Raw genomic sequence first — 24,510 nt, forward strand, 5'->3', positions numbered from 1 at the left:
CCCTTCCTTAGATTGTGAGCTGCTGGGGATGGTGTCAGTCCCTTCTTGAATGTCTAAAACACCCTCTATGCTGAGTCAGACTATAACCAAACAATAAAATTTCTGAAGTTTATAAAGACAGCATTAAATAATAGTTATCAGCACAGAATCCATTAGCTGCAGCAAAGGAGATTTAGGTTAGATATTAAGAAAAACTTTTAACTGTAAGGGCAGTTAAACTCTGGAATAGGCTTTGAAGGGAGGTTCTGGAATTCCTGTCACTGGAGGTTTTTAAGAAGAGGCTGGACAAATACTGTCAAGAATGGTTTAGGACAGTGGTGCCCAAACTTTTCCTGTCATGCCTCCCCATACCAGTAATGGAATCTGTTTGTGCCTCTCCCTCCATTACAGCATAGTTGGCTCAGCAGAGGAGCTGGGGACAGAACTGGGGATGGTGGAGGAGCTGGGGCTAGAGGTGGAGCTGGCCTGGGGGCAGAGAGGAAATGGGGCCAGAGCTGGGCTGGGGGCAGAGCAGGGGGCGGAGTGGAGCTGTGGTTGGGGATAGATCTGGGCTGGGGGTGGAGTGGGGCTGGGTGGTGCTCCTTCCCCACCCCCATGGGGGCTGGCCTGGGTCCCCCTGTGTGCCCTCCTGAATGGGTGAGCACCCCACAATTTGGGAACCACTGGCCTAGGGGTACCTGGTCCTGCTTCAGTGCAAGGGGCTGGACTTGATGACTTCGCAAGGTCCCTTCCAGCCCTATATTTCTATGAAAGAGAGACACAGAAAGGTTGTGACTTGTCCAAAGCCACAGAAGCAACTAGCAGCAAATTTGGGAATACAAAATCTCGAGGCCCAGATCTGAATTCTGTCCTTTGGGCCATACTATCATTGTGTGGGTTAGATATTTATTATAAACTACATTTGGAGTTATTGGGCCTAGTTTTCCCTCACATTAGGACGCCTCTACAGTGCTCCAAGCAGTGCAAAAGGAATAAGTTACTCTTACTTTCAGGCCTCTTTACAGTGCTAGTATCAACAAGAAACAGCACCCCTATAAATTACTAGACACAGGGTCTGTTTCTCCACTTGTCCTGTATGGTTATTTGCATCTAGGCAAAGTGGGTGTAAACCGCTATCTTTTTGGCTAGGTAGCATTTTACCCCCATTCTGGACAGGTGTAAATGGTGCAAGAACAGTAGAGAATCAGGGTCATTTATTAAAGCTGGTTATCATAACCCAAATAAGTTACTGTCTTATGCAGGACTAATAAGTAGAAACATTTTGTATCATTAGGGAAGGTGTTGACAAGGTGATAATATTTGACTTGTAAGCAAAGTCTCCAGTTATAACTAAGTAACAGCCCCTGGTGCAGTAGTTATAAATGCAATTTGAAATAAAAGATGAACACTATTAGAGTCACATTCTTCTCTGACACAGACCCTTATTGACTAGAAATGAACTGAGTGTAAGTCAGGACACAGCATTTACAATTTTAATGGTAGAGGTTGTGACTGTCTCATTCCCACCATAATATTTGGTTTAAACACTACTTCTGGCAAAACTTCAATTTGTGCACGAGGAAACAGATACTGTGTACTAAGGCACTACAGAAGAACACAGACCCAAAAAACAACTTGCACTATTGATAAAATCTTATCAATGAGGTGGCCTTTGCTACATTAATTTCTGAAAATTGCAACCACACAGGTAACTGCACCCCTTGGAACTGAAGTTAGCAGTTGTAGCTAGTTCCTTATTTTGCAAATTGTTTGGGAAAGACAGTTAATCAGAAAAGGAGGGAAGGAAACAGGTAGAGTTGTACAAATGAGCTCTAGCCACCTAACCTTGTTTCTGGAAGAAGGAGATTAAGAGATAAAACCAAGAAAAGAGCAGGTACACTGGAACAGGTGGCCTTTTCCAGTTCCTGAAGTTTCTTATAATTAATTATAATTAAATCATAGCCTTTGTTTAGCCTCTGCAGTTGTGCTGTTCCACTACAGCAAAGACAATTACTTATTTCTCACAGATACTTCAGGATGAACTGGATCAGGAAGATGAATGTCAGTAATTTAAGGGGAAAAGTAGCAAGATGTGACTTATCCATATGTATTCTCAGGCCCAATCTATTTAGGTAAATGTTGAACCAACTAATTATACACTTAAAAATACTGAAGTGTAAGATAGTTTAAGATACTAGGACGATGTCAAGTAACCCACAGTGCTTCCCTATGGCATTAACCCCTCTTTAAAAGGTGGTACTGGCGGAGACACATCGGTCCAGCTACAGCATGAAGCTTGCTCAGCCCCTGTTCAGGCTGTAGCTGTACTATGGATAAACAAGAACTTCAGTCTCTCAGTGCAGTATGTTTCATGTGTACTAGTATAAATACATATTTAAATAAAAACCTGTCCTTTCTACATTTTCTACATGATGCCTGATGTTTTAGCCAAACAGTCCTGATCTTGAATTAAAGCCCAACTCTCATCAATTTATTAAAACAAAAATATATGCAGCACTTTAAATCAAGGCTTTCTTCAGTGCAGGAAACTGAATTGTACATTTTAGTATTGTGCAGTTTGACAACTGTTGCAAAAATCTCCACCCTCCTAAAATATCAACTGATTCATGAACATCCAGATTAAAACAGCAAAGAATCCTGTGGCACCTTAGACTAACAGAGGTTTTGGAGCATGAGCTTTCGTAGGTGAATACCTACTTCGTCAGATGCATGTAGGGGAAATTTCCAGGGGCAGATATATATATGCAAGCAAGCTAGAGATAATGAAGTTAGTTCAATCAGGGAGGATGAGGCCCTGTTCTAGCAGTTGAGGTGTGAAAACCAAGGGAGGAAAAACTGGTTTTGTAGTTGGCAAGCCATTCACAGTCTTTCAAAGAGAAACTGCTGAGCTTCAGTTCATCTGCAAATTTGACACCATCAGCTCAGGATTAAACAAAGACTGTGAATGGCTTGCCAACTACAAAACCAGTTTTTCCTCCCTTGGTTTTCACACCTCAACTGCTAGAACAGGGCCTCATCCTCCCTGATTGAACTAACCTCATTATGTCCAGCTTGCTTGCATATATATATATCTGCCCCTGGAAATTTCCACTACATGCATCTGACGAAGTAGGTATTCACCTACGAAAGCTGATGCTCCAAAACCTCTGTTAGTCTATAAGATGCCACAGGATTCTTTGCTGCTTTTACAGATCCAGACTAACACGGCTACCCCTCTGATGCAGATTAAAACAGTGTACCAGCAAAGCCAGTCAACTGCAGCAGTTACCAAAAGATATCCTTTCTTAGCCAAGCAAGACGGCAGGAGGTTAAGTGAAGACTGAGGGTTGCTATTATGGGAGAAGTCCTACTGCTTTCTACAGCAGGTAAAGGCAGGGTAGAAAAGATCTGGCGATGAAAACAGGAAAGAAGGGAGTGAAAGGAGGAGTGATCACCCCTAGCAGCCAGTCACTGGCACAGAGAAATGCTCATGTTTCAGACTGTGACTATATGTACATAGGTCATTCCTATGTAACTGGATTTAAAGAGGGGTTTATCTCCTTTTGGGAATTTAGGACAACCTTGAACAATGGACTAGGAGTGCCAAGAGATGCAGAAATCCCCTCCAACATGGATGCAAGAGACTACATGTTCACTCTGCACATTTCCTGCAGACACTAAACTCTGTATCTTGTTTTCTGATGCTGATCAATCCTGAATTCTCCCTGCAAAGAGATACTGAAATGTTCAGTTACAGCTTAAGCTGTGATCTTGGTGGAAAAAGCTTATTGTATTACAACTGTGCTTTAAATGCTTCAGTTATTGCACTCATTTATTATAAAAACAAAGAATAAATAATATAACTTATTACATCTCTAATAATCCTAAAAATATATCTCTAATTTTAGCACTTTCAACAGTTATTTCCAAATTAGACACTTAGCTGAAATATATAAAGTCCTTTTTAACCAGTGTCATTTGATACACTACAGGTGTATGTTAGTACATGAATCAGTTAAAGCCTGATTAATAATGCTTGTACTCCTGCTGGAGAGGCTATAGCAGTGTCCAAAGAGAAAAGTTAAAGGTAAAATGAATGATTCACTAGCATTTATTTAACAAAGGTCAGCTCTCTGCAACAGTCTACTGTCCTGTTCTGCAGCTAGTTCTTGTCTACTACTTTACATAGAGGAAATTTGAAGGGCCTCTGCAAAGTTTTCCTCAAGATCATCAAGTTCCTTATTTGATTCAAAGTCACTGTCGCACGTGGTTGAGTTCAGTGTTGGCTCAAATGTGTGTGAAATATCTGGGGCTTCTTCAGATTTCACTGAAGAGTAAGGATCTGTTCCAACACTCACCGCTTCAGTTATACCTTTTGAAAAGATATCCTTGTCATGTATCTGCTTTGAAGTTTCACTGTCTAAGGGGTGTTTTAGGTTGTTTGTCTCCTTTGATAATAAATCCATGGCTTTTAGGAACTCCTCACTTTTCGTAGTCTTATTTTGTTTCCAATTTTTGCTGGTAAATTGGAGCTGGTCCAAGGTCTCAAATCTTTCCAGATCAAACGGGTCAATCACTTCCATGCTGCCATTGACTCTCTCAGATTTCTCTGTGTTGCAGCCCAGGTCGACTTTGAGGACATCCAGTAGGTGGCGCATTTTGTTCTAGAATTTAAGAGAAGAAATAAGGTTCTTAATCACTTATGGCCCACTCCACAGCTGCCTGCAGTCTTAAGATAGGTTCTGTAACATATTTCATAGTCCAAATAGCGGAATGTATTAAGAATTTATTTTCAAATTAGCATCTTCCATTTAGTTACATTTTTGAGGAAATACAGGCTGCATAAAGTCAAGTAACTTAATTATTCTTATAATTACTTTGCAGAAAACAATTATCAAGTTTCTGAAATAACTGTTACCCAGTGTATGAAAGTATGCATGATGTGGGTGATCTAGAAAGGTCACATTTCCCACTTGCACTGCTGACAAAGTACCACCACACAATCTCTCATTTAAAAGGTGGATCTGTACTGGGGTTATGGCTACATCTGCAGCATTTTTAAAAGTGCACTTTGGAAAGACCTCTCTGAAGTCACTTACATGGACTGAGAACATTACAAACTCTGTTCGGAAAAAGAACATACCTCATCCAAACGGTGCTTATTTTGCTCTATGTGTCGCTCAAACAATCTCTCCAAAACCCTAAAAATAAATAAATAAGGCAGGCTCAGGCAGATCATTATTTTGAGGAGAGAAAGATAAAATGTCCTAAACAAGCCTAGATGTGTAAAGGATACAAACTCCAGAGTCTTCATGCATTTACTAAGGGGAAATAATCAGATTGCCTTCATTATACTTCGTCACAAAGAAGCCAACATTGTGTCTACATGCTAACGGACATTTTCTCAGTGGGCAAGGCCTTGTCATAGGGCTGAATGAGAACACTAACTGATGTACCCCTTGCTCTGTCTTAGCCAGTCTCCGTTCAGATAGAGTGAGCAGACGCCACAGGCTGAAGCATTCACAAACCCATAACCCCTCCCCATAGTGGCTGCTGATGTGCAGAGGTACAAGCAAAACTCCTAGCAGACCCCCTGTCCCAGGCCGGGGAGGGGGAAGAGACAAAACACAGCTTCAGCAGCTCACTATGGCAAGGGACAGAAGATCCCTCAGGCCCTGAAGGCACTCTATCATGGCCTGTGGGGAAGGCAGAGAGAAAGAACCTCTGGTCCTTTCTTCATAGACTGGGGAGAAGAAACTCTGAGGAGAGAGTCAGGAAGGAGATGCTGCGAGGGCACCACTGTCAGTGCCAAGATTGGTATGGGCTGTGCCCCTCTGCTCCACTTGATTTGAAGAGGGAGGAAGTAGGAAGTGGAGTAGAAGGGTGAGAATGTGCATGAAGGAAAGGGTGGGGGGGATAAGGAAACAGATTGAGAATAGAAAGAAAAAAGAATTAGTGAGAGTGAGGGAAAGAAAGGAGAGACTGGAAACAAGGAAAGAGAAAGAGGACAGGCTGGTTGTTGGAGATGAGAAAAAGAGAGACAGAAGAGAATTCAGTGCACAGAGAGAATTTAACATTAAGGGAGAATAACCATTGGAACAACTTCCAAGGGACATGGTGGACTCTCAATCATTTGAAGTCTATAAGATTGGAGATCTTTCTAGAAAATACATTATAGTTGAAACAGAAATTATGGGCTTGATGCAGAAATTACTGCGTGAGGTTCCTTGCTTTGTGTAATATAGGAGGTCATCCTATATAATTACAATGGTCCCCTCTGGCCTTAAAATCTATGTATCTCTGATAAGGGAAGAGTGACAAGAGATAGAGGGGGAGAGGAAGAAAGAGAGCAGACTATGAAGATGTGCCAAGATCTACAACAGAAGTAAACGGAAAGGAGAGAGAATGAAAGCAAAGGGAAGTTATGTTTTTAGAAGTGTATTTAATAGGAGGTTAAATGCCAAAATCTTCTTATAAAAATGTCACCAGGTTCAGAGATACTGCACTCCACATTGCTTACAGAATCCAATCTGTTCTGAGCACAGTTCCTACAAACCTTAAAACAAAGATATCTAACCTGTTGGAAAATAATCCAAGATTCAGAATTTCATCTGTTACATCTTCAATGAAACTCAAATACCGAAGCTCTTCTTCTCTGCACAGAGAACAGAAAATCCAGTCTGAATGTTTAAAAGTAGAGACATCTGTCACACAACAAAGCAAGAAGCTCTACCTGCTAAGGGACATTACTTAGCAAATACTATGGAGGAAATGGAAACAGTTGTAACTGTTGGGAGCAACTTAGCTTCCTGTCTTACAGAAGACAAGTTACTTAGGCCCCATGTTTAGGGTGAATAAAAATAAACTCTGTATAAAGTACGATCATATCTGCAGAAACGTTGCCTTGGCATTTCAGAGCAAAATTGTCAAGCTTTATGTTAACTTCCTGCTCTTGTATAAACTAGTCCAGAGCTCCTGAGGGGGGAAGTCCTGCAGGAGGGTTGACAGATCACAACCTGCTTTGTGCCATGAGATCTGGAAGGCCAACACTGCTCAAGAAATGGGTAGTGCTAGCCAGGTAGGGGGAGAGTCGTGATGCAATGCAATGCTCTGATTCAACAGCTTTCACAGGGGTTTCTAGGGAACTTCAGTTGTTAGTCCCTGGTGGGAGGGCAGCGTTTCCACTGAAAACCTCCCTTACTTCAGGCATTGCCAGTGCAGGGAGAGGTAAAGGATACCTCTTGGAGCCAACTTCACTCCTTCTGATCCTTTCTTTTTATATTTCAATGGAAACAACCCTTTAGCAAGACAGAAACATTCCTCTGCAGTGTTTGCAACCCAAATGTTGCAGCATTCAGCTACTGCAGGAGAATCAGAGAATGAAACTCACTAGCACCTAGCACAACAGGTCCTGCTCCAGGACCAGGCCTCCTAGTAACTATGGTAACACAAGTAATAATAATAATAATAATAATAATTAATAATAGCCAATTTTCATTGTAGAGTCAGAGAGATTCAGATAGAAAAACAATGCCCTGAGTAGAAAGTTCATCGGATTAACATATTTTCAGTGTTAACAGGTAAAGGTTTTACTGGTAACAACGCTAAGGAATTTTTTACACAAGGGTTTTAGCCTATAACTACTCCAGGAAGAACAGGGGAACTCTAGACTGTTCAAACAGCAAAGCATTACAAGTATTCTTCAGTGGCACGTGCAAGCAGCTGTCATTAAGAAATATGTAAGAGAATTAATCAGGCATCAGCATAAAAATATATTGATGTAATGTATGGTAAAATGTCCTTTCAAGTAAACAAATGATATAGCTAAAATGAGTTGCTTGGATTATGGGAGTTCAACATCACAAATGCCTTGAAGAGTGCTGAGGTGTTCTGGAGCTCTTTGGCTAACATTTCTTAGAACCAGTGGTGATGCCAATCACTATAGCTGGGAGAGCCTCCAAAAGTTTGGAGTTCTGTTGAGACAACCTAATAATAACAACAACAATAATAACAACACAGTAATATGTTCTCCTTCTATAGCATCTTCCAAGGATTCCAAAGAGCTTTTCAGTCAAGTCCTCTTCAAGATAGGGAAGCATTATCATTCCTTTTATAGATGGGGAAACTAAGATATAGAGAAATTATGTGACTTGTAAGTCAATGTAAGAGCTGGGAATATAATTCCAATCTCTGACTCCAGGGTCTCACCAGGTTTCTGGCCAGAAATACTAGGAGAATGATCTCCTTCATGATCAGTTCTGTTCCTGGATATAAACTGGAAAAAAACAACAATCCACCAACTTATCCATGAGTTTTAGAATTTCAAAAAAGGTTGGGTTCTAAAAAGGAGTGAAGGATGGGGCAGGCGTTCTGACTTTATTTGGACCGGGCTGCCCATCCCTACAAGTACAAGACTGGGAAGGAGATCTGGGTTCTATTCCTGGCTTTAGCCCCTCCTGAACCCAACTGCCACATCTATGAAATGGGGATAACTACCTAACTCACCAGGGGATTGTAATGCTCAGTTCACTAATGTCAGCAAACCATTTTGTGATACTCAGATGGAAGGGTCTATGAAAGTGCAAAATACTATTAATGCCTCTCTGAATATCCTATTTCTTCAGTGTGCTTTCCTCTTCATTCCTATTGCACGTAAAAGGGGATCTTTGTTCTCAGAAGTTTCTCTGTTCCTGCTACTTTTTCTCCACCTGATGCCTGATTGCAACATTACACTTCGGTTGTTCTGGAAATGTTTGTTGTATATGTCTGTTGTCAATACAAAGAAAAGACCATGGTATCAAGGGGGGAACTAGTAGCAGGAGCTCTGCAGTAACAAACATCCCATCTTCATAGAAATATTCCTAGTAATAAACAAGAACAAGAATAAACAAGAATAGCAAAATCTAGTCACTTTTCCCCAAAAAAGTTGTAGCTAGTTTTCCTGATTCTTAGATCCGTGGGGGATACTTCACATGCTGTCAAATGGATTTCTTTATTTGTGGCCATGTCAGATCCAGATCAGACTCTGATGTGATAGTTTATTACAATGCCTCATTTATTGTTTCAACATAAGAACATAAGAATGTCAATACTGGGTCAGACCAATGATCCATCTAGCCCAGCATACTATCCTCTAACAGTGACCAGTGCCAGATGCTTCAGAGAGAATGAAACAGAATATGGCAATTATCGAGCGATCCATCCCCTGTTGTCCAGTTCCAGCTTCTGGCAGTCAGCGGTTTAGGGACACCTGGAGCATGGGTTAGTATCCTGTACCATCTTAGCTATTGAAGGACCCTATCGTCCATGAATTTACCTGTCATAAACAGATGGTTAAGGGTTAATGTCTCTTTTACCTCTAAAGGGTTAAGAAGCTCAGTGAACCTGACTGACACCTGACCAGAGGACCAATGGGGGGACAAGATACTTTCAAATCTCTGTGGAGGGAAGTCTTTGTTTGTGCTGTTTGTTTTGTTCGTTGTTCGCTCTTGGGGCTAAGAGGGACCAGACGTGCACCCCAGGTTTCCCTTATCTTTCTGAAACAGAGTCTCATGTTCAAAATAGTAAGTACTAGCTAGAAAAGGCAGATTAGTCTTATGTGCATTTTGCTGGAAGGATTTTTTACCTCTGTTTGCTATAACTTGAATTTCAGGCTGGGGGGGGGGGGGAGGGAAGTCCCTCTAGTCTATATGAGCTGAATAACCTGTAAACATTTTCCATCCTAATTTTACAGAGATAATCTTTACTTTTTCTTTCTTTAATTAAAAGCTTTCTTTTTTAAGAACCTGATTGATTTTTTCCCCCTTGTCTAAGATCCAAGGGGATTGGGTCTGAACTCACCAGGGATTAGTGGGGGGAAAGAAGGGGGGGAAGGTAAATTCCCCTCTGTTTTAAGATCCAAGGAGTCTGGATCAGTGTAGCCTCTCAGGGTACCCAGGGAGGGGAAAGTCTGGGAGGGGGAAAGGAGGGGGAAGGACCCAAGGGGTTTGGGTCTTGGGTTCCCCAGGGAAGGTTTTGGGGGAACAGAAAGTGTGCCAAACACTATATTTTGGCTGGTGGCGGCGCTATCAGATCTAAGCTAGGAATTAAGCTTAGAAAGGTACATGCAGGTCCCCACTTTTTGGACGCTTTTGACATTACCCAATTCTTTTTTGAACCCAGTTATGTTTTAGGCCTTCACAATATCCCCTGACAACAAGTTCCACAGGTTGACTGCACTGTGTGAAGAAATACTTTCTCATGTTAGTTTTAAATAGGGTGACCAGATGACAAAACTGAAACATCGGGACGCTGGGGGGGGGGAGTCGGAGGAAAAAAAAGCCGCTGCAGCGCCCCCCTCCGCACCAGCTTTCCTCATCTCCACCTCCCCTGTAGGGGAAGGTGCCCAGCTGGTGCAATCCTGCGGGCAGCCCCGGAGTGGGGGCAGCAGGCCTCAGTCCCCCAGTTCTGCTCGGGTCCCACAGGGGAATGAACGGGGCTGCCGCTGCCTCCGCCCCGGGGCGGAGTTTCCCTACAGCCCGTCCTGCGGGGCGGCACAATTCTGTCACTTCGAGTGTACCTGGGTCTGGCCCACGCCCAGCTGCCCCGCAGAGCACTGCGGGTGGCCCCGAAATGGGGCAGCAGGCCCCAGCCCCCCTGTCCCGCTCGGGTCCTGCAGGGGAACGAATGGGGCTGCCACTGCCTCCACATGGCGGGAAATGAAGCCCCGTCGGAGTCCCCGCATGGGCAGCTGCTGCCCCCTCCGCCATGGGCGCGTACAGGGAGCCGGTTCCCCAGGCCAGACCCGAGGCTGCCCCTGCAGATACCACCCCACCCTCCTGCCTGCTCTCGGGGCCAGGCTGGATTCATTCACCCTGGCTCCCCCGGGCCTCCCTCCAGTGCTTGTGCCGCCATACAGCTGATCGGCACAAGCCTGGGAGGGAGGAGGAATGCAGCATGCTTGGGGAAGAGGTGGGGATTTGGGGAGGGATCCAATGGGGCAGTGAGGGGGCGGGGGTGGGGGGTGGGGCCAGAGCAGGGATTTGGGGAGGGATCCAATGGGGGAAGGAGGGGGCAGAGTCGGGGGGGCACGAGACCCCTCTGGGTTACACCTGTGTGCAAACATCGGTCGGGACGCGGAACAAACAAGCAAATATCGGGACAGTCCCGATAAAATTGGGATGTCTAGTCACTCTAGTTTTAAACCTGCTGCCTATTAATTTCATTAGGTGACTCTGCTTCTTGTTTTATGTATTGGGAGGTAAGTAACATTTCCTTATTCATTTTCTTTACACCACTCATGACTTTTTAGCCCTCTATCATATCCCCCTTAATCGTCTCTTTTCTAAGATGAACAGTCCCAGTCTTTTTATTCTCTCCTCATATGAAAGCTGTTCCATAGCTCTAATCATTTTTGTTGCCCTTCTTTTTATCTTTTCCAATTCTAATATATATTTTTTGAGATGGGACAACCAGAACTACATGCAGTGTTCAAGGTGTGGGTTTACCATGGATTTATATAGTGGTATTATGATATTTTTCTGTCTTGTCTCTGTCCCTTTCCTAATGGCTCCTAACAACCTGTTAACTTTTTTGACTGCAGCTGCACACTGAGCTGATGAATTCAGAGAACTATCCACAATTACTGCAAGGTCTCTTTTCTGACTGGAAACAGCTAATTTAGACTCCATCATTTTGTATGTATAGTTAGAATTATGTTTTCCAATGTGTATTACTTTGCACTTATCAACATTGATTTCATTTGCCATTTTGTGACCCAGTCCCCCAGTTTTGTGAGATCCCTTTGTAACTGTAACTGTCCGGTATTGGGGCTCGGCCCTCTCAGGCGCAGCTGGGAGCCAGGGCACCTCACTACATGCGGCAAAGAGTTCTGGGTTCCGGCCCTTCAGCAGGGATTAAACAAACCAACAGTCGATAAGCTCAGGACCTGGGTCAGGGCGGGGCAATGTAGTTCAGAGCTCCGGCCCTTCAGCAGGGGCTGAGCAAACAAATAGTCTCTGAGCCCAAGCCCTGGGTCAGGGCGGGGCAATAAGCAGTTCAGTGCTCAGGCCCTGCTGAAGGGCCTGAGCTTTGAACTACTTATTGCCCCACCCTAACCCAGGGCTTGGGCTTATAGACTATCAGTCTATGAGAACGGCCTCCTCAGGCCAGTGAGAGGTGGAGTCTGCCACCCTTGGACGGGTGGCAGGGGGAACGCAGGCCCTCCCACTCCACTGCGTTCCAGCCTGGGGCCCTAACAGCAGCAAAGAAACGCTGCAGTCAGTGGGGATCCTGGCCGCAACACACTGACATCGATTCAGGCTCTCCCGGAGCCAAACCAGGGTCGGTTACCCCCGGGCCACTTCCGACCTCCCCCTCTCTGGGTACCTGTGTCTCACCGGCGTCTTCCGGTGGGTCCCAGACCATGGGCTCCTCAGGATACCGGGCACAGGGAAGCTCAGGTAGCTCCTCAGGATACCAGGCATGGGGCAGGCTTGGCCAGTCCTCCTCAGGATACCGGGCACGGGCCAGGCTCGGCCAGTCAGCCTCAAGATACCGGGCACGGGGCAGGCTTGGCCAGTCCTCCTCAGGATACCGGGCACGGGGCAGGCTCGGCCAGTCCTCCTCAGGATACCGGGCACGGGGCAGGCTTGGCCAGTCCTCCTCAGGATACTGGGAGCGGGGAAGCTCAGGAAGCTCCTCCGGATACCGGGCATGGGGAAGCTCAGGCCAGGCGGGAGCTCGGCCACCTGCGTCTGGTCTCTTTGGCAGCCGGCCTCCAAGTGAGCGCCGGGGCTGTGCTTTTATACTTTCTGTCCCTCCCCTTGACCTCCGGGGGCGGGAACAGGTGGTGGTGGCTCAGCCCAAGTTGGAGGCTGCAGGGGCTCGGTCCTCTCTGGCGCAGCTGGGAGCCAGGGCGCCTCACTACACGTCCCCTGCTCAAGGCTGGCTCCCGTGAAGTGGGGCCAGACCCTTCCATACCCCCCAGGCGGGAAAGGAAGTCCGTGTTGGCATGATCCTTCCCGGCCCTATGGCGAACGGTGAAGGCATAGGGCTGCAGCACCAGGTACCAGCACTGCAGCTGCATGTTATGGTCCTTCATGCGGGCCAACCACTGGAGGGCAGCGTGGTCAGTGACCAAGGTGAACGGGGCCCCAAGCAGGTAGTATCGCAGGGCATAGCAAGCCCACTTCGCTGCGAGGGCTTCCTTCTCAACCACCGCGTAATTTTCTTCTCGGGGGAACAGCTTCCGGCTGATGTAGAGGACTGGATGCTCTTCCCATCCAACTCTTGGGAAAGGACAGCCCCGAGCCCCACCTCCGAGGCGTCCGTCTGCAGGATGAACGGCTGATCAAAACTGGGGCTATACAGGACTGGCTCCTGGCAGAGACTTGCTTTAAGCGTTTGAAAGGCCTCGTCACACTCGGGGGTCCATTTCACTTGTCGTGGGCGGTCCTTGGTTAGGAGCCCCGTCAAGGAAGCGGCGATTGCTGTGAACTGGGGAATGAACCGTTGATAATACCCGGCCAGCCCCAAGAACTGACGTACTTGGCGTTTCGTGGCTGGTGGGGGACAGGCTGCAACGGCCTGAACCTTGTCCACGAGGGGTTTTACCTGTCCATTTCTGATAGTGTACCCCAGGTAGGTGGTTTCTTGCCAGCCGATGCGGCATTTCTTCGGGTTGGCCGTTAACCCGGCCGTCCGCAGGGACCTCAGGACGGCTGCGACCTGCTCTAAGTGCCCCTCCCAGTAGCGGCAGTAAATGACCATGTCGTCCAGATAGGCTGCCGCGTAGTCTTGATGCGGCCGGAGGAGGCAGTCCATCAGGCGCTGGAACATGGCCGGGGCCCCATGGAGGCCGAAGGGCATCCGGGTAAATTGATAGAGGCCCGTAGGGGTGGTGAAGGCAGTCTTCTCCCGGGAGGCCGGATCGAGGGGGATCTGGCAGTACCCCTTGCTCAAATCCAAGGTAGTGATATAACGGGCCTCTCCTAATCGAGCCAACAGCTCGTCTATCCGGGGTATGGGGTAGGCATCGAATTTGGAGAGGACGTTGACGCGCCCGAAGTCAATGCAGAATCGTTGGGACCAGCACCATGGGGCTACGCCACTCGCTCTGCGAGGGTTCAATCACCCCCAAGTCCAACATATTCCGTACCTCCTTGTCAACGACACGCCTCCTATGGTATGGCAGGAGCCGGGTTGTGCCCCAGACCACCACTCCAGGCTCCATCTGAATCCTATGGTGTACCAGGGTGGTGTGTCCTGGTTGGGCCATGAAAGTGCGGGAAAATGCTTGTAGGAGGCACCGGGTTTGCTTAAGCTGCGCCTCCGTCAGCGCTTCCCCAAGATGGGGTCCCTCCGGGTCCTCGGTGTGGGTTACCTGGGGTCCTAGCTCAGGTTCTGGTGGGTAGGGGTTAATTAGAAGACCTTCTTGTTCCTGCCATGGCTTGAGAAGGTTAATGTGGTATCGCTGTAGCTTCTTTCGCCGGTCGGGCTGGTTGATTTTATAGGTAACTGGGCCCACTTTTCTAACTACCTCATATGGTCTTTGTCACCAAGCAAGGAGCTTGGATTCGTTGGAGGGAAGAAGGAGAAGGACCCAGTCGCCGGGTTGAAAGTTGCGGGTCTGTGCACCCCGATTGTAACTCTGGGCCTATGTTTCTTGGGCAGCTTTCAAATTCTCTCAGGCCAGGGCGCTCGCCTGCCTCAGATGCTCCTGCAGCTGGATCACGTACTTCAAAAGGCCTTGGGCCGGGGACGAGGCTTGCTCCCAGGTTTCCCGCATTAGGTCCAAGAGGCCCCGGGGCTGGCGGCCATAGAGCAGTTCAAATGGCGAAAATTTGGTCGACGATTGGAGGACCTCTTGTACTGCTAAAAGCAAGGGTGGTAGTAGCTGGTCCCATCGGCGGAGGTCCGGCAGCGGAAATCTGTGCAGCATGTCCTTTAAGGTCCGATTGAACCTTTCGACCAATCCGTCGGTCTGGGGATGATATACCGACGTCCGCAGTTGCTTGGTCCCCAGTTCACATACTTGGCGTAGTAATCGCGAGGTAAAGTTGGTCCCCTGGTCCATGAGGATTTCCCGGGGCAGGCCGGCGTGGGCGAAGACCTTCACCAATTCGCCTGCGATAGTGCGGGCTGTGATGCTTTGCAGGGGAATCGCCTCGGGAAACCGGGTGGCATAGTCCAACATAACCAGGATGTACTGAAACCCCGCGATGCTCTTGGGGAGAGGCCCCACTAGATCCATAGCCATGCGCTCAAAGGGGGTCTTGATTACGGGCATGGGCACTAGGAGAGCCTTGGGCGCTCTGGCGGGGGCGGCCAGCTGGCACTCTGGGCAGGAGTTGCAGTGGTGTTTTACTTCCTGGTGTATACCCAGCCAAAAGAAGCGTCTCAGGATCCAGGCCAGTGTCTTTTCGTGACCCAGGTGTCCAGAGGCTGGGACGTCGTGGTTCAGTTTCAGGACCGCCCGCCGATGACATCGGGGCACGAGGAGTCGGGTCCGGGGCTCCCCGGTGTGTGGGTCTTTCTCAACCCGATACAGGTGATCTCATCGCAGCTCAAAAAGCGGCCACTGCACCTCCCAGCTGGGATCGAGGATGGTTCCATCCACGGCAGCTAGTTGTTCGTATGCCTGCTTGAGGGTAGGGTTGGCCCTTTGGTCTCGGCAAAATCTGTGGGGGTCGAGGGATCCTCCACAGCTCCCGGGCAGATGTCCCCCAATCCTTCTGGCTGGCTGGTGGGGTCGGGTGCTTCCGGCTCGTCTTCCTCGGCTTCTGGGGTCTCCCCTTCCAAGGCTGGCATGGGCTCCGGGCCATCCCCAGTGTGGCGGTGCAGGACCGCAGGAAACTCAGGCCAGTCCTGGCCCAGGATCACCGGATAGGCGAGCCACGGTGCAAGGCCCACCACCATCAACCGGATGACCCCATCAATCGTCAGTTGGGTCCGGGTGCTGGAGTAAGGTCGGATGTCCTTGTGGATGCACTGTAGCTGGATTTTTCCCAGCTGGGCATCAACTGGGAGACCCAAGCGTTGCCGGATCAACATCTGTCCACAGCCCAGTTAAAGGAGGGCCGTTGTCGGGTCTCCCTCAACCATCATGGGCACAGTGATCTTAGCTGCCTGGGACCGGCAGGCACGGGCTTCCCCTGAACAGACCTGGCCAAAGGCGGACTCGAGTCCGGGGCAGTCCCGCTGTAGGTGGCCATACTCCCCGCAGGAGAAACAGGGCCCCCAGTCTGTTCGTTTGGACCAAGGCCGGGTCCGGGGTTGTCCGCCAGAGGATTCTGGGGGCCCCCCCTCGCCGTTGGAGTCGGCATCCGAGCGGATCGGCCAGGGGGCGCTGTGGTGTGGGTCCGGGCCTCCGCTCCCCGACATGAAGCTCATCCGTCAGCCCGGACGAGCGCCGTCCTCTTCTCGGAGCTAGGGTGCTCTGCCCCCAGTGGGGCTACTCGAGCCGCCGGGCCCACCGGTACTTCAGCCGCGAGGAAGTCCTCCATCCGTGAGACGGTGGCGGCCAGGGTCGTAGGCCGATGGCGGAGGACCCAGGCCCTTCCCCGGGGGGAAGGATGTGGGCGAACTGTTCAAGCACCACTTGCTCCATTAGCTCCTCCGTCGTCCGGTGTTCTGGCTGCAACCAGCGCTTAGAGGTCTCACAGAGTTCCTGGGCCACCATATGGGGCCGGGCCCTGGTGGGGTAGGCCAGGCTCCTAAATCGTTATCGGAACATCTCCGGACTCACATCTTGGGGGTCTAGGACTGCGGCCTTCACCTGGTCGTAATCCTGGGCTACCTCTGCAGACAGGCCGCGACAGACCGCCTGGATGGTCCCTGTCAGGTAGGGGGCCAGGATGGCAGCCCACTGATCGTGGACCCACCCTGCGACAACCGCCACCTGCTCGAACGTGATGAGGAAAGCTTCGGGGTTGTTGTCGGGGCCCATCTTCATCAGCAGGATCGGGGGACTGGGCCGCGGGGCCCCCTCCGTGCCCCCTGGCTGGACTCCCTCTAGCGCGGACCGAGCCGCTGCGAGGTGCTGGAGGCATTGGCGTTGGAACTCCTGGTGTTGGATGATCAGCTCTTGGAGCAGCTGGTGCTGCTGGGGTTCCCAGCTGCTCAACAAGTTGCTGTTGTGTTGGAGGTGGGCGCCTGCTGCTCCTGCTGCTGCTGTGACTGGTCCGCCTGCTGTCGCTCTTGAGTCTCGGTCACGAGCGCAAGGAGCTGGGAAAGATCCATCTCTCGGGAGGGGAGTCTCTCCCCCACAGCCCCCTTCTCACCGCAGTCAAGAGCCCGCCCCCACATCCTGGGCGGAGGGCCTCAGAGAAGGCACTACGTGTAACTGTCCGGTATGGGGGCTCGGCCCTCTCAGGCACAGCTGGGAGCCAGGGCGCCTCACTACACGGGGCAAAGAGTTCCGGGTTCCGGCCCTTCAGCAAGGATTAAACAAACCAACAGTCGATAAACCCAGGACCTGGGTCTGGGCGGGGCAGTAAGCAGTTCAGAGCTCAGGCCTTTCAGCAGGGGCTGAGCAAACAAATAGTCTCTGAGCCCAGGCCCAGGGTCAGGGCGGGGCAATAAACAGTTCAAAGCTCAGGCCCTTCAGCAGGGGGCTGAGCAAACAAATAGTCTATCAGTCTATGGGAACGGCCTCCTCAGGCCAGCGAGAGGGGAGTCCTGCCACCCTTGGACGGGTGGCAGGGGGAACGCAGGCCCTCCCACTCCACTGCGTTCCAGCCTGGGGCCCTAACAGCGGCAAAGGCATGCTGCTGTCAGTGGGGATCCTGCCGCAACACACTGACATCGGTTCAGGCTCTCCCGGAGCCAAACCAGGGTCAGTTACCCCGGGCCACTTCCGACCTCCCCCTCTCTGGGTACCTGTGTCTCACCGGCGCGTCTTCCGGTGGGTCCCAGACCATGGGTTCCTCAGGATACCGGGCACAGGGAAGCTCAGGCAGCTCCTCAGGATACCGGGCATGGGGGCAGGCTCGGCCAGTCCTCCTCAGGATACCAGGCACGGGGAAAGCTCAGGCAGCTCCTCAGGATACTGGGCACGGGAAAAGCTCAGGCTGGCGGGAGCTCGACCGCCCACGTCTGGTCTCTTCGGCAGCCAGCCTCCAAGTGATGTGCCTGGGCTGTGCTTTTATACTTCCTGTCCCGCCTCTTGACTTCCGGGGGGCAGGAACGGGCGGCGGTGGTTCCGCCCACGTTGGAGGCTGCAGCGGCTCGGTCCTCTCAGGCCCAGCTGGGAGCCAGGGCGCCTCACTACAGTAACTCTTCAGAGTCAGCTTTGGTCTTAACTACCTTGAATAATTCTGTATCATTTGCAAAATTTGCTACTTAACTGATTACCACCTTTCCACATCATTTATGAACATGTTGAACACCACTGATCCCAGTACAAATCCCTGGAGAGGACACTGCTATTTATCTCTCTCCATTGTGAAAGCTGATAATTTATTCCCGGCTTTTGTTTTCCTATCTTTTAACCAGTATTGATCCATGAAAGGACCTTCTATCTTATCCCAAAGGACCTTCTATCTTATCCCAAAGCTGCTTACTTTGTTTAAGAGCCTGTGATGTGTCAAAGGCTTTTTGAATGTCTAAGTATGCTGTATCAGCGGTTGATCACCCTTGTACACATGCTTGCTCAAAGAATTCTAACAGACTTGGAGCATGATTTCCTTTTGAGCTCTTCTCCAACATATCATGTTCATCTATGTGTCCCATATTCCGTTCTTTACTAGGTTTCAACGAATTTGCTTGGTACTGAAGTAGGATTACTGGCCTGTACTTGTTAGGATTGTTTTTGGAGACTTTAAAAAAAAAATCAGCGTTACATTAGCTAATCTCCAATCATCTGGTACAGTGACTGATTCAAGCAATAGGCTAAATACCACTGTCAGTAGTTCAGCGATTTCTTATTGGAGTTCCTTCAGAACTCTGGGTTAATACCATCTAGCCCTGATGACTTATTACTGTTTAATTTATCAATATGGTCCAAAACACCCTCTACTGACACCTTAGTCTAGAATGGTTCCTCAGATCTGTCACTTACAAGAATGGCCTCAGGTGTGGAAATCGCCTTCTCTGCAATGGTCCTTATCTTCCCTGAGTGATCCGTCAGCATCTTGATCATCTAGTGGTCCCACTGATTGTTTGGCAGGCTTCCTACTCTTGATGTACTTAAACATTTTTTGCTGTTAGTTTTTGTGTCTTTTGCTATTTGCTCTTCAAATTATTTTTTAGCCTGCCTAATTATACTTCTATATTTGACTTGCTAGAGTTTATGCTTCTTTCTATTTTCCTCAGTCTGATTTGACTTCAAATTTTTAATTTATGCTTTTCTGTCTCTAGATGCCTTTTAATGAAACTTAAATTTATATTTGTAAAAACTTAAAAGGAACTTTAAATTTGTTGCCATTTTACTGTTTCACCCAGTAAAAGAGAGAGGAAAAAATATACTTACTCAGCCTGGATTTTTCTCATTGGTGAGGATTCCATAGAATACATGGATGTCATGCTAATCAGAAAAATAGATATTAAAAAATAAAGCATTAGGCAATTTCCTCGAAACCTCCAATTCCCTGCATTTCACTCTTTCTGGAGCAACCCACAATCATGAGATGCCCTCACCCAAAAGTGTCTGCCAAAGAACACCAAACCCCTGTGGTAATAACTAGGTTAGCTGTACCAGTGAGAGTTATGGGAATTCACTAACATCCTTTATCCATTTCATCTCTATAGAAAACAATCCCCTGCTCCAGTGGCAAACTCCACTTCTTAACTTCAAGGCAGATGAGAGTTTCCTTCAGGAGTATTATTACTCCTTCAAACTCTAATATTGGGGCAGTCAGAACCCTTACCCCAAAGATGGAAGGTATCCCTCATACTGAAAAGGAAGTCCCCATGTTACACCTGAGGCTGGGTTCTCCATCATGGCAGTACAGCATCCCATAATCCATTTAGTGCTTTAGTAGAAACATTTAATATGGTGCATGTAACTCTTACTCATGTACGTAATCTCATTGCACTCACATATTATCTTGGCACAGAAAGGAGACTATTCTTTATTTCTTGTCATACAAACGCTCCATGACTTCTGCCATGCCACTATATATAGAGCTGAGCAAATAATTGGATTTTTTGGTTTGATAGATACAGAAAAACCCAAACAAACTTTTGTTTCGGGTCAAACTAAACATTTAATCTGATCCAAAACAACATTCTTCCATGGTTTTGTTTTCATTAAGTTCTCAGGTGTGTTTCTATTCTTAAAAAAACTTTAACAATATAGCTAATTTCTAAACCAATTTGCAATAGTTTATTCACTGATAAATGCATTTTCAGTCAAACAAAACTATGTGCTAAAAAAAAAAAAAATTCACACCCAGCCCTAGCCACATATGCCTTGGAACACTGTCCAGAAACTGCCCACCAATCCACCACTCTTGCCTCTTTTAAATCTTTTCCAGAGAAACACACACTTCTACCAAGAAGTGAACTATCTATCATTTTAAATTATAGGCTCAAAGTTCATCAAGAACTTAGTGTACACAAATGAACGAAATCTCTCTGCATGATCTTAGTTATGCGACTCTACCTAACCCTACTCAGTGCCCTCTTGTTTGCATGTCCTCATAACTTCTATTATGTATAAATTCTAGACTGCAAACATTTGGGAGCACAGAGCTTATCTATCTGATCTATGAGGTTCCTAATGTACCTGTATACAGGTGGTGTATACATAATGATAATTGAGGTGGCTCAAAAGATCAGTTCCATCTTAATGCCCTCTTTCTGAACTTGAAAAACTAGATCAATTTCTGTTCGTTTTTCAGGTAGAAACTGAGACAAGAACCGGAAAGGTCATTTAGCATTGTAAGATTTACAATATTTCCTAGATGTCCAGTGGAAAATACTTCAGAAGTGGGAGCTTTGATTGACTCACTGATTTATAGTTTGCCTATCACTGGCTCTTGTGTTACAGAAAACATCACATACCAAATCTATTTTATCCTGATGTTTTAACCCATTGAGACTATATCTGCTATAGCAACATAGCGTGACCTGAATACAAACACACTTGTGCTTTGTCTTCAGATGAGACTTAGTATTATTTTTAGCCCTCTATGGCAGACAACAGGTGGATTATCAGGGATAATTAGCGATGGGCTCAGCTGGCAGTGTGGCTGTTTAGGGTAGAAGATGGGGTATGCTGTGGTAAACAGGACCATAAAGCATTAAAGTCTCATAGGAGGCAGTCTGCTATCTGGGCATAGTTAGCATCACCACGTAAGCATCACAGGTGGGAGGGATGGGATTGTAAAAGGGAGGAAGGAAAAGGTAGCCATGAACAAAAAGGTGAAAGCCGGGTACCACCATCAGTCTAACTTAATAACCTATTCAGTATATGGCCTTGCTTCATGGGTAATTTAGATGATCAGATATTGGGATCTTTTTTCTCTTGAAAGGTACTTATTCATGCATGACTATGGCAATGCATCAATAACACCATCACCACCAACCTAACAAAAGAAATAGCGTTGTAAGTTCTGATCTTAGTTCTAGTGTGTCTAAGGACTTACTAGTTGTGTTTGACTCTGTCATACCTCATTCCTGGCTATAGAAACTCTTGCTCAAATAAGCACAGGATGCAAGAACACAGTGATCTACATATAAGAGTATAATCAAGATTTCTTCACTTATTTCACATATATGCTCACTTTACTGGCTTCATGTTGGAATTTTATCATAGGAAAATGTGAATATTGCTTCCTGATCTAGCACAAAGGCATTAATCTCCAAAAACTCCTTGCTATAAAACAGGGCTCACAGACAGAAATGGTAATGATGCCATATGGCCTAATAACTACTGGTAGGCAAGCAATAAGAATGTTTGAAATAGTTCCTTCTGCAAATCAGCACCTTGGCAAGGAGTACTGAAAAGCATCCATCCTTCCCTCAGACTCATCGGGAACAGACGTGACTTCAGCCTACAAACACAGAGATAACATCTTTATTATTGTGCAACACTACATAGCAAAACAAGGATCAGAACATGGTTAGTCATTGAGGCGTCAGGAGTGTGGGGGGGACAGGAGGTTTGTGCCAAGCATATAGTCATTAGGAAATTCCAGCTTAGAAGACCAGGGGGGAAATTTTTTTAAATATTATCATCTGCATGTGATTCAGCTAATCTATTAACTTTAGTTTTAAAACTACGTTCTCAATAATCCTTTGCTATAATAGTATAAGCATACAACATCTTTTATTCAAGGATCTCAGAAGAGTACTTACAAATATAATAAAACTTTTCTGAGGTCAATAATAACCAGTACATTAAGGCACCTGGAGGTTTATGGGCCTAATCTGAACATAGGCATAGACTAAACACCTAAATCTCCAGCTGAAGCCAAGAGAGCTGTGGGTACTCACTTCCTCTGAAAATCAGGCCAAAATGACTTATCTAACCACACAAAATGTGTCAGTGGTAGAGTGGGAGTAAAATATAGCCATACTGAGTCCTATTCCGTTGCACTAACCACCAGACCATTCCCCCTCACTTCAGGCACTCACACAAACATAGAGATGGTAAGTTGTCTACTGCCTGCATTTTAAACGACAACACTCAGAAAAGGTCATAATTGCTTCCATTACTGACTGTCACTCTTTCATCAGCAAGAAAAAGGCTGATGTGACAGATGTTGCCATATGACTACATAGTACTCAGCTGGACTGGGAGGGGAGCTACCTAATTATAAAGCTTTGTCTGAACCAATTTTTTCCCAGTTCAGATGCAGCCACTCTGTCATTTCAGGGAAGGTATAAAGCAACAGATATCCTGCAAACAGAAACAGAACTATTTGCTTTAATTCATAATCTGAGATGTTAAAGGTCCAATCCTGGACCCTTAGGCCTGGTCTACACTATGAGTTTATATCGAATTTAGCAGCATTAAACTGCATTAACCCTGCACCCGTCCACACAATGAAGCCCTTTATATTGATATAAAGGGCTCTTAATACCGGTATCTGTAATCCTCCCCGATGAGGGGAATAGCGCTGAAATCGGTATTGCCATTTCGGATTAGGGTTAGTGTGGCCGCTATTCGAAGGTATTGGCCTCCGGGTGCTATCCCACAGTGCACCATTGTGACCGCTCTGGACAGCAATCTGAACTCAGATGCACCAGCCAGGTAGACAGGAAAAGCCCCGCGAACTTTTGAATTTCATTTCCTGTTTGCCCAGCGTGAAGCGCCGATCAGCATGGGTGACCATGCAGTCCCAGAATCAAAAAAGAGCTCCAGCATGGACTGTACGGGAGATACTGAATCTGATCTCTATATGGTGAGATGAATCTGTTCTATCAGAACTCCGTTCCAATAGACGAAAAGCCAAAACATTTGAAAAAATCTCCAAGGCTATGATAGACAGAGGCCACAGCAGGGACTCAACACAGTGCTGCATGACAAGCGTAACGGAAAGCCAAAGAATCAAATGGACGCTCATAGAGGGAGAGAGGGGGGACTCAGGGCTCGAACTATTCCACAGTCCCCTCAGTCTCCAAAAACAATTTGCATCTTGGCTGAGCTCCCAGTGCCTGAAGGGTCAAAAACATTGTCGCGGGTGGTACAGGGTATATGTTGTCAATCTCCCCACTTCCTCTCCCATGAAAGAAAAGGGAAAAAAAATCAGTTCTCGCCTTTTTTCAGTGTCACCGTATGTCTACTGAATGCTGCTGGCAGACGCGGTGCTGCAGCGCTGAACAGCAGCATCCCCTCCCCTCCTCTTCCTGATGGCAGACAATGCAATAGGCTTGATAACCATCCTCATCATCCTGTGAGTGCTCCTGGCTGGCCTCGGTAAGGTCGGTTGGGGGCGCCTGGGCAAAAATGGGAATGACTCCCGGTCATTTCCTTCTTTAAGCTTTGTCTCCTGGAGATTCAGTCCTGACTGGAATATGGCAGTTGGAGACTGCCTCCCCCCCCGGTTTTATCTCACTAAAGTCAGTGTTTCTTATTCATGCATTCTATATTACTTCATCACACAAATGGGGGGATAACTGCCACAGTAGCCCAGGAGGGGTGTGGGAGGAGGGAATCAATGGGTGGGGTTGTTGCAGGGGCACCCCCTAGAATGGCAGGCAGCTCATCATTTCTGCGGGATGTCTGGGGCTCTGACCCAGAACGGCTGTCCTGTCTGGTTCTTCAGTAGGCTTGCCCGATATTCTAGGCAGGACTTACTCTATCTTGAGACAAAACGTAAAAAAGGGAATGACCTGGGAAGTCATTCCCATTTTTGCCCATGCTCCCCCGGCCGACCTCACCGACGCCAGCCAGCAGCACCCATGACAGCAGCAGATGGTACAATAGGACTGGTAACCGTCATGGCCCATTTCCAAAGCAACAGATGGTACAATAGGACTGGTAACCGTCTCTGCTAACTTGCAAAGGCAAGTGAATGCTGCTGTGTAGCACTACAGTACCGCATCTGTCAGCAGCATCCAGTAGACATACGGTGACAGTGAAAAAAGGCTAAACGGGCTCCA

At 47.5% G+C, this 24,510-nt stretch overlaps 1 protein-coding gene across 1 annotated transcript in view; it reads right to left on the reverse strand.

Moving 5' to 3' along the window:
• Positions 1-3,184: 3,184 nt before the first annotated feature.
• Positions 3,185-24,510, reverse strand: part of SPATA7 (spermatogenesis associated 7) — a 96,257-nt gene continuing 74,931 nt past the window's right edge. Inside the window, 5 exon segments of the mRNA XM_030558969.1 lie at positions 3,185-4,643; positions 5,123-5,180; positions 6,557-6,634; positions 19,430-19,483; positions 21,889-21,956. Coding sequence (XP_030414829.1) covers positions 4,161-4,643; positions 5,123-5,180; positions 6,557-6,634; positions 19,430-19,483; positions 21,889-21,956 — 741 coding nt within the window. The 3' untranslated portion in view covers positions 3,185-4,160.

The sequence above is a fragment of the Gopherus evgoodei genome, chromosome 4, assembly GCF_007399415.2.
Source record: "Gopherus evgoodei ecotype Sinaloan lineage chromosome 4, rGopEvg1_v1.p, whole genome shotgun sequence".
Lineage (NCBI taxonomy): Eukaryota > Metazoa > Chordata > Testudines > Testudinidae > Gopherus > Gopherus evgoodei.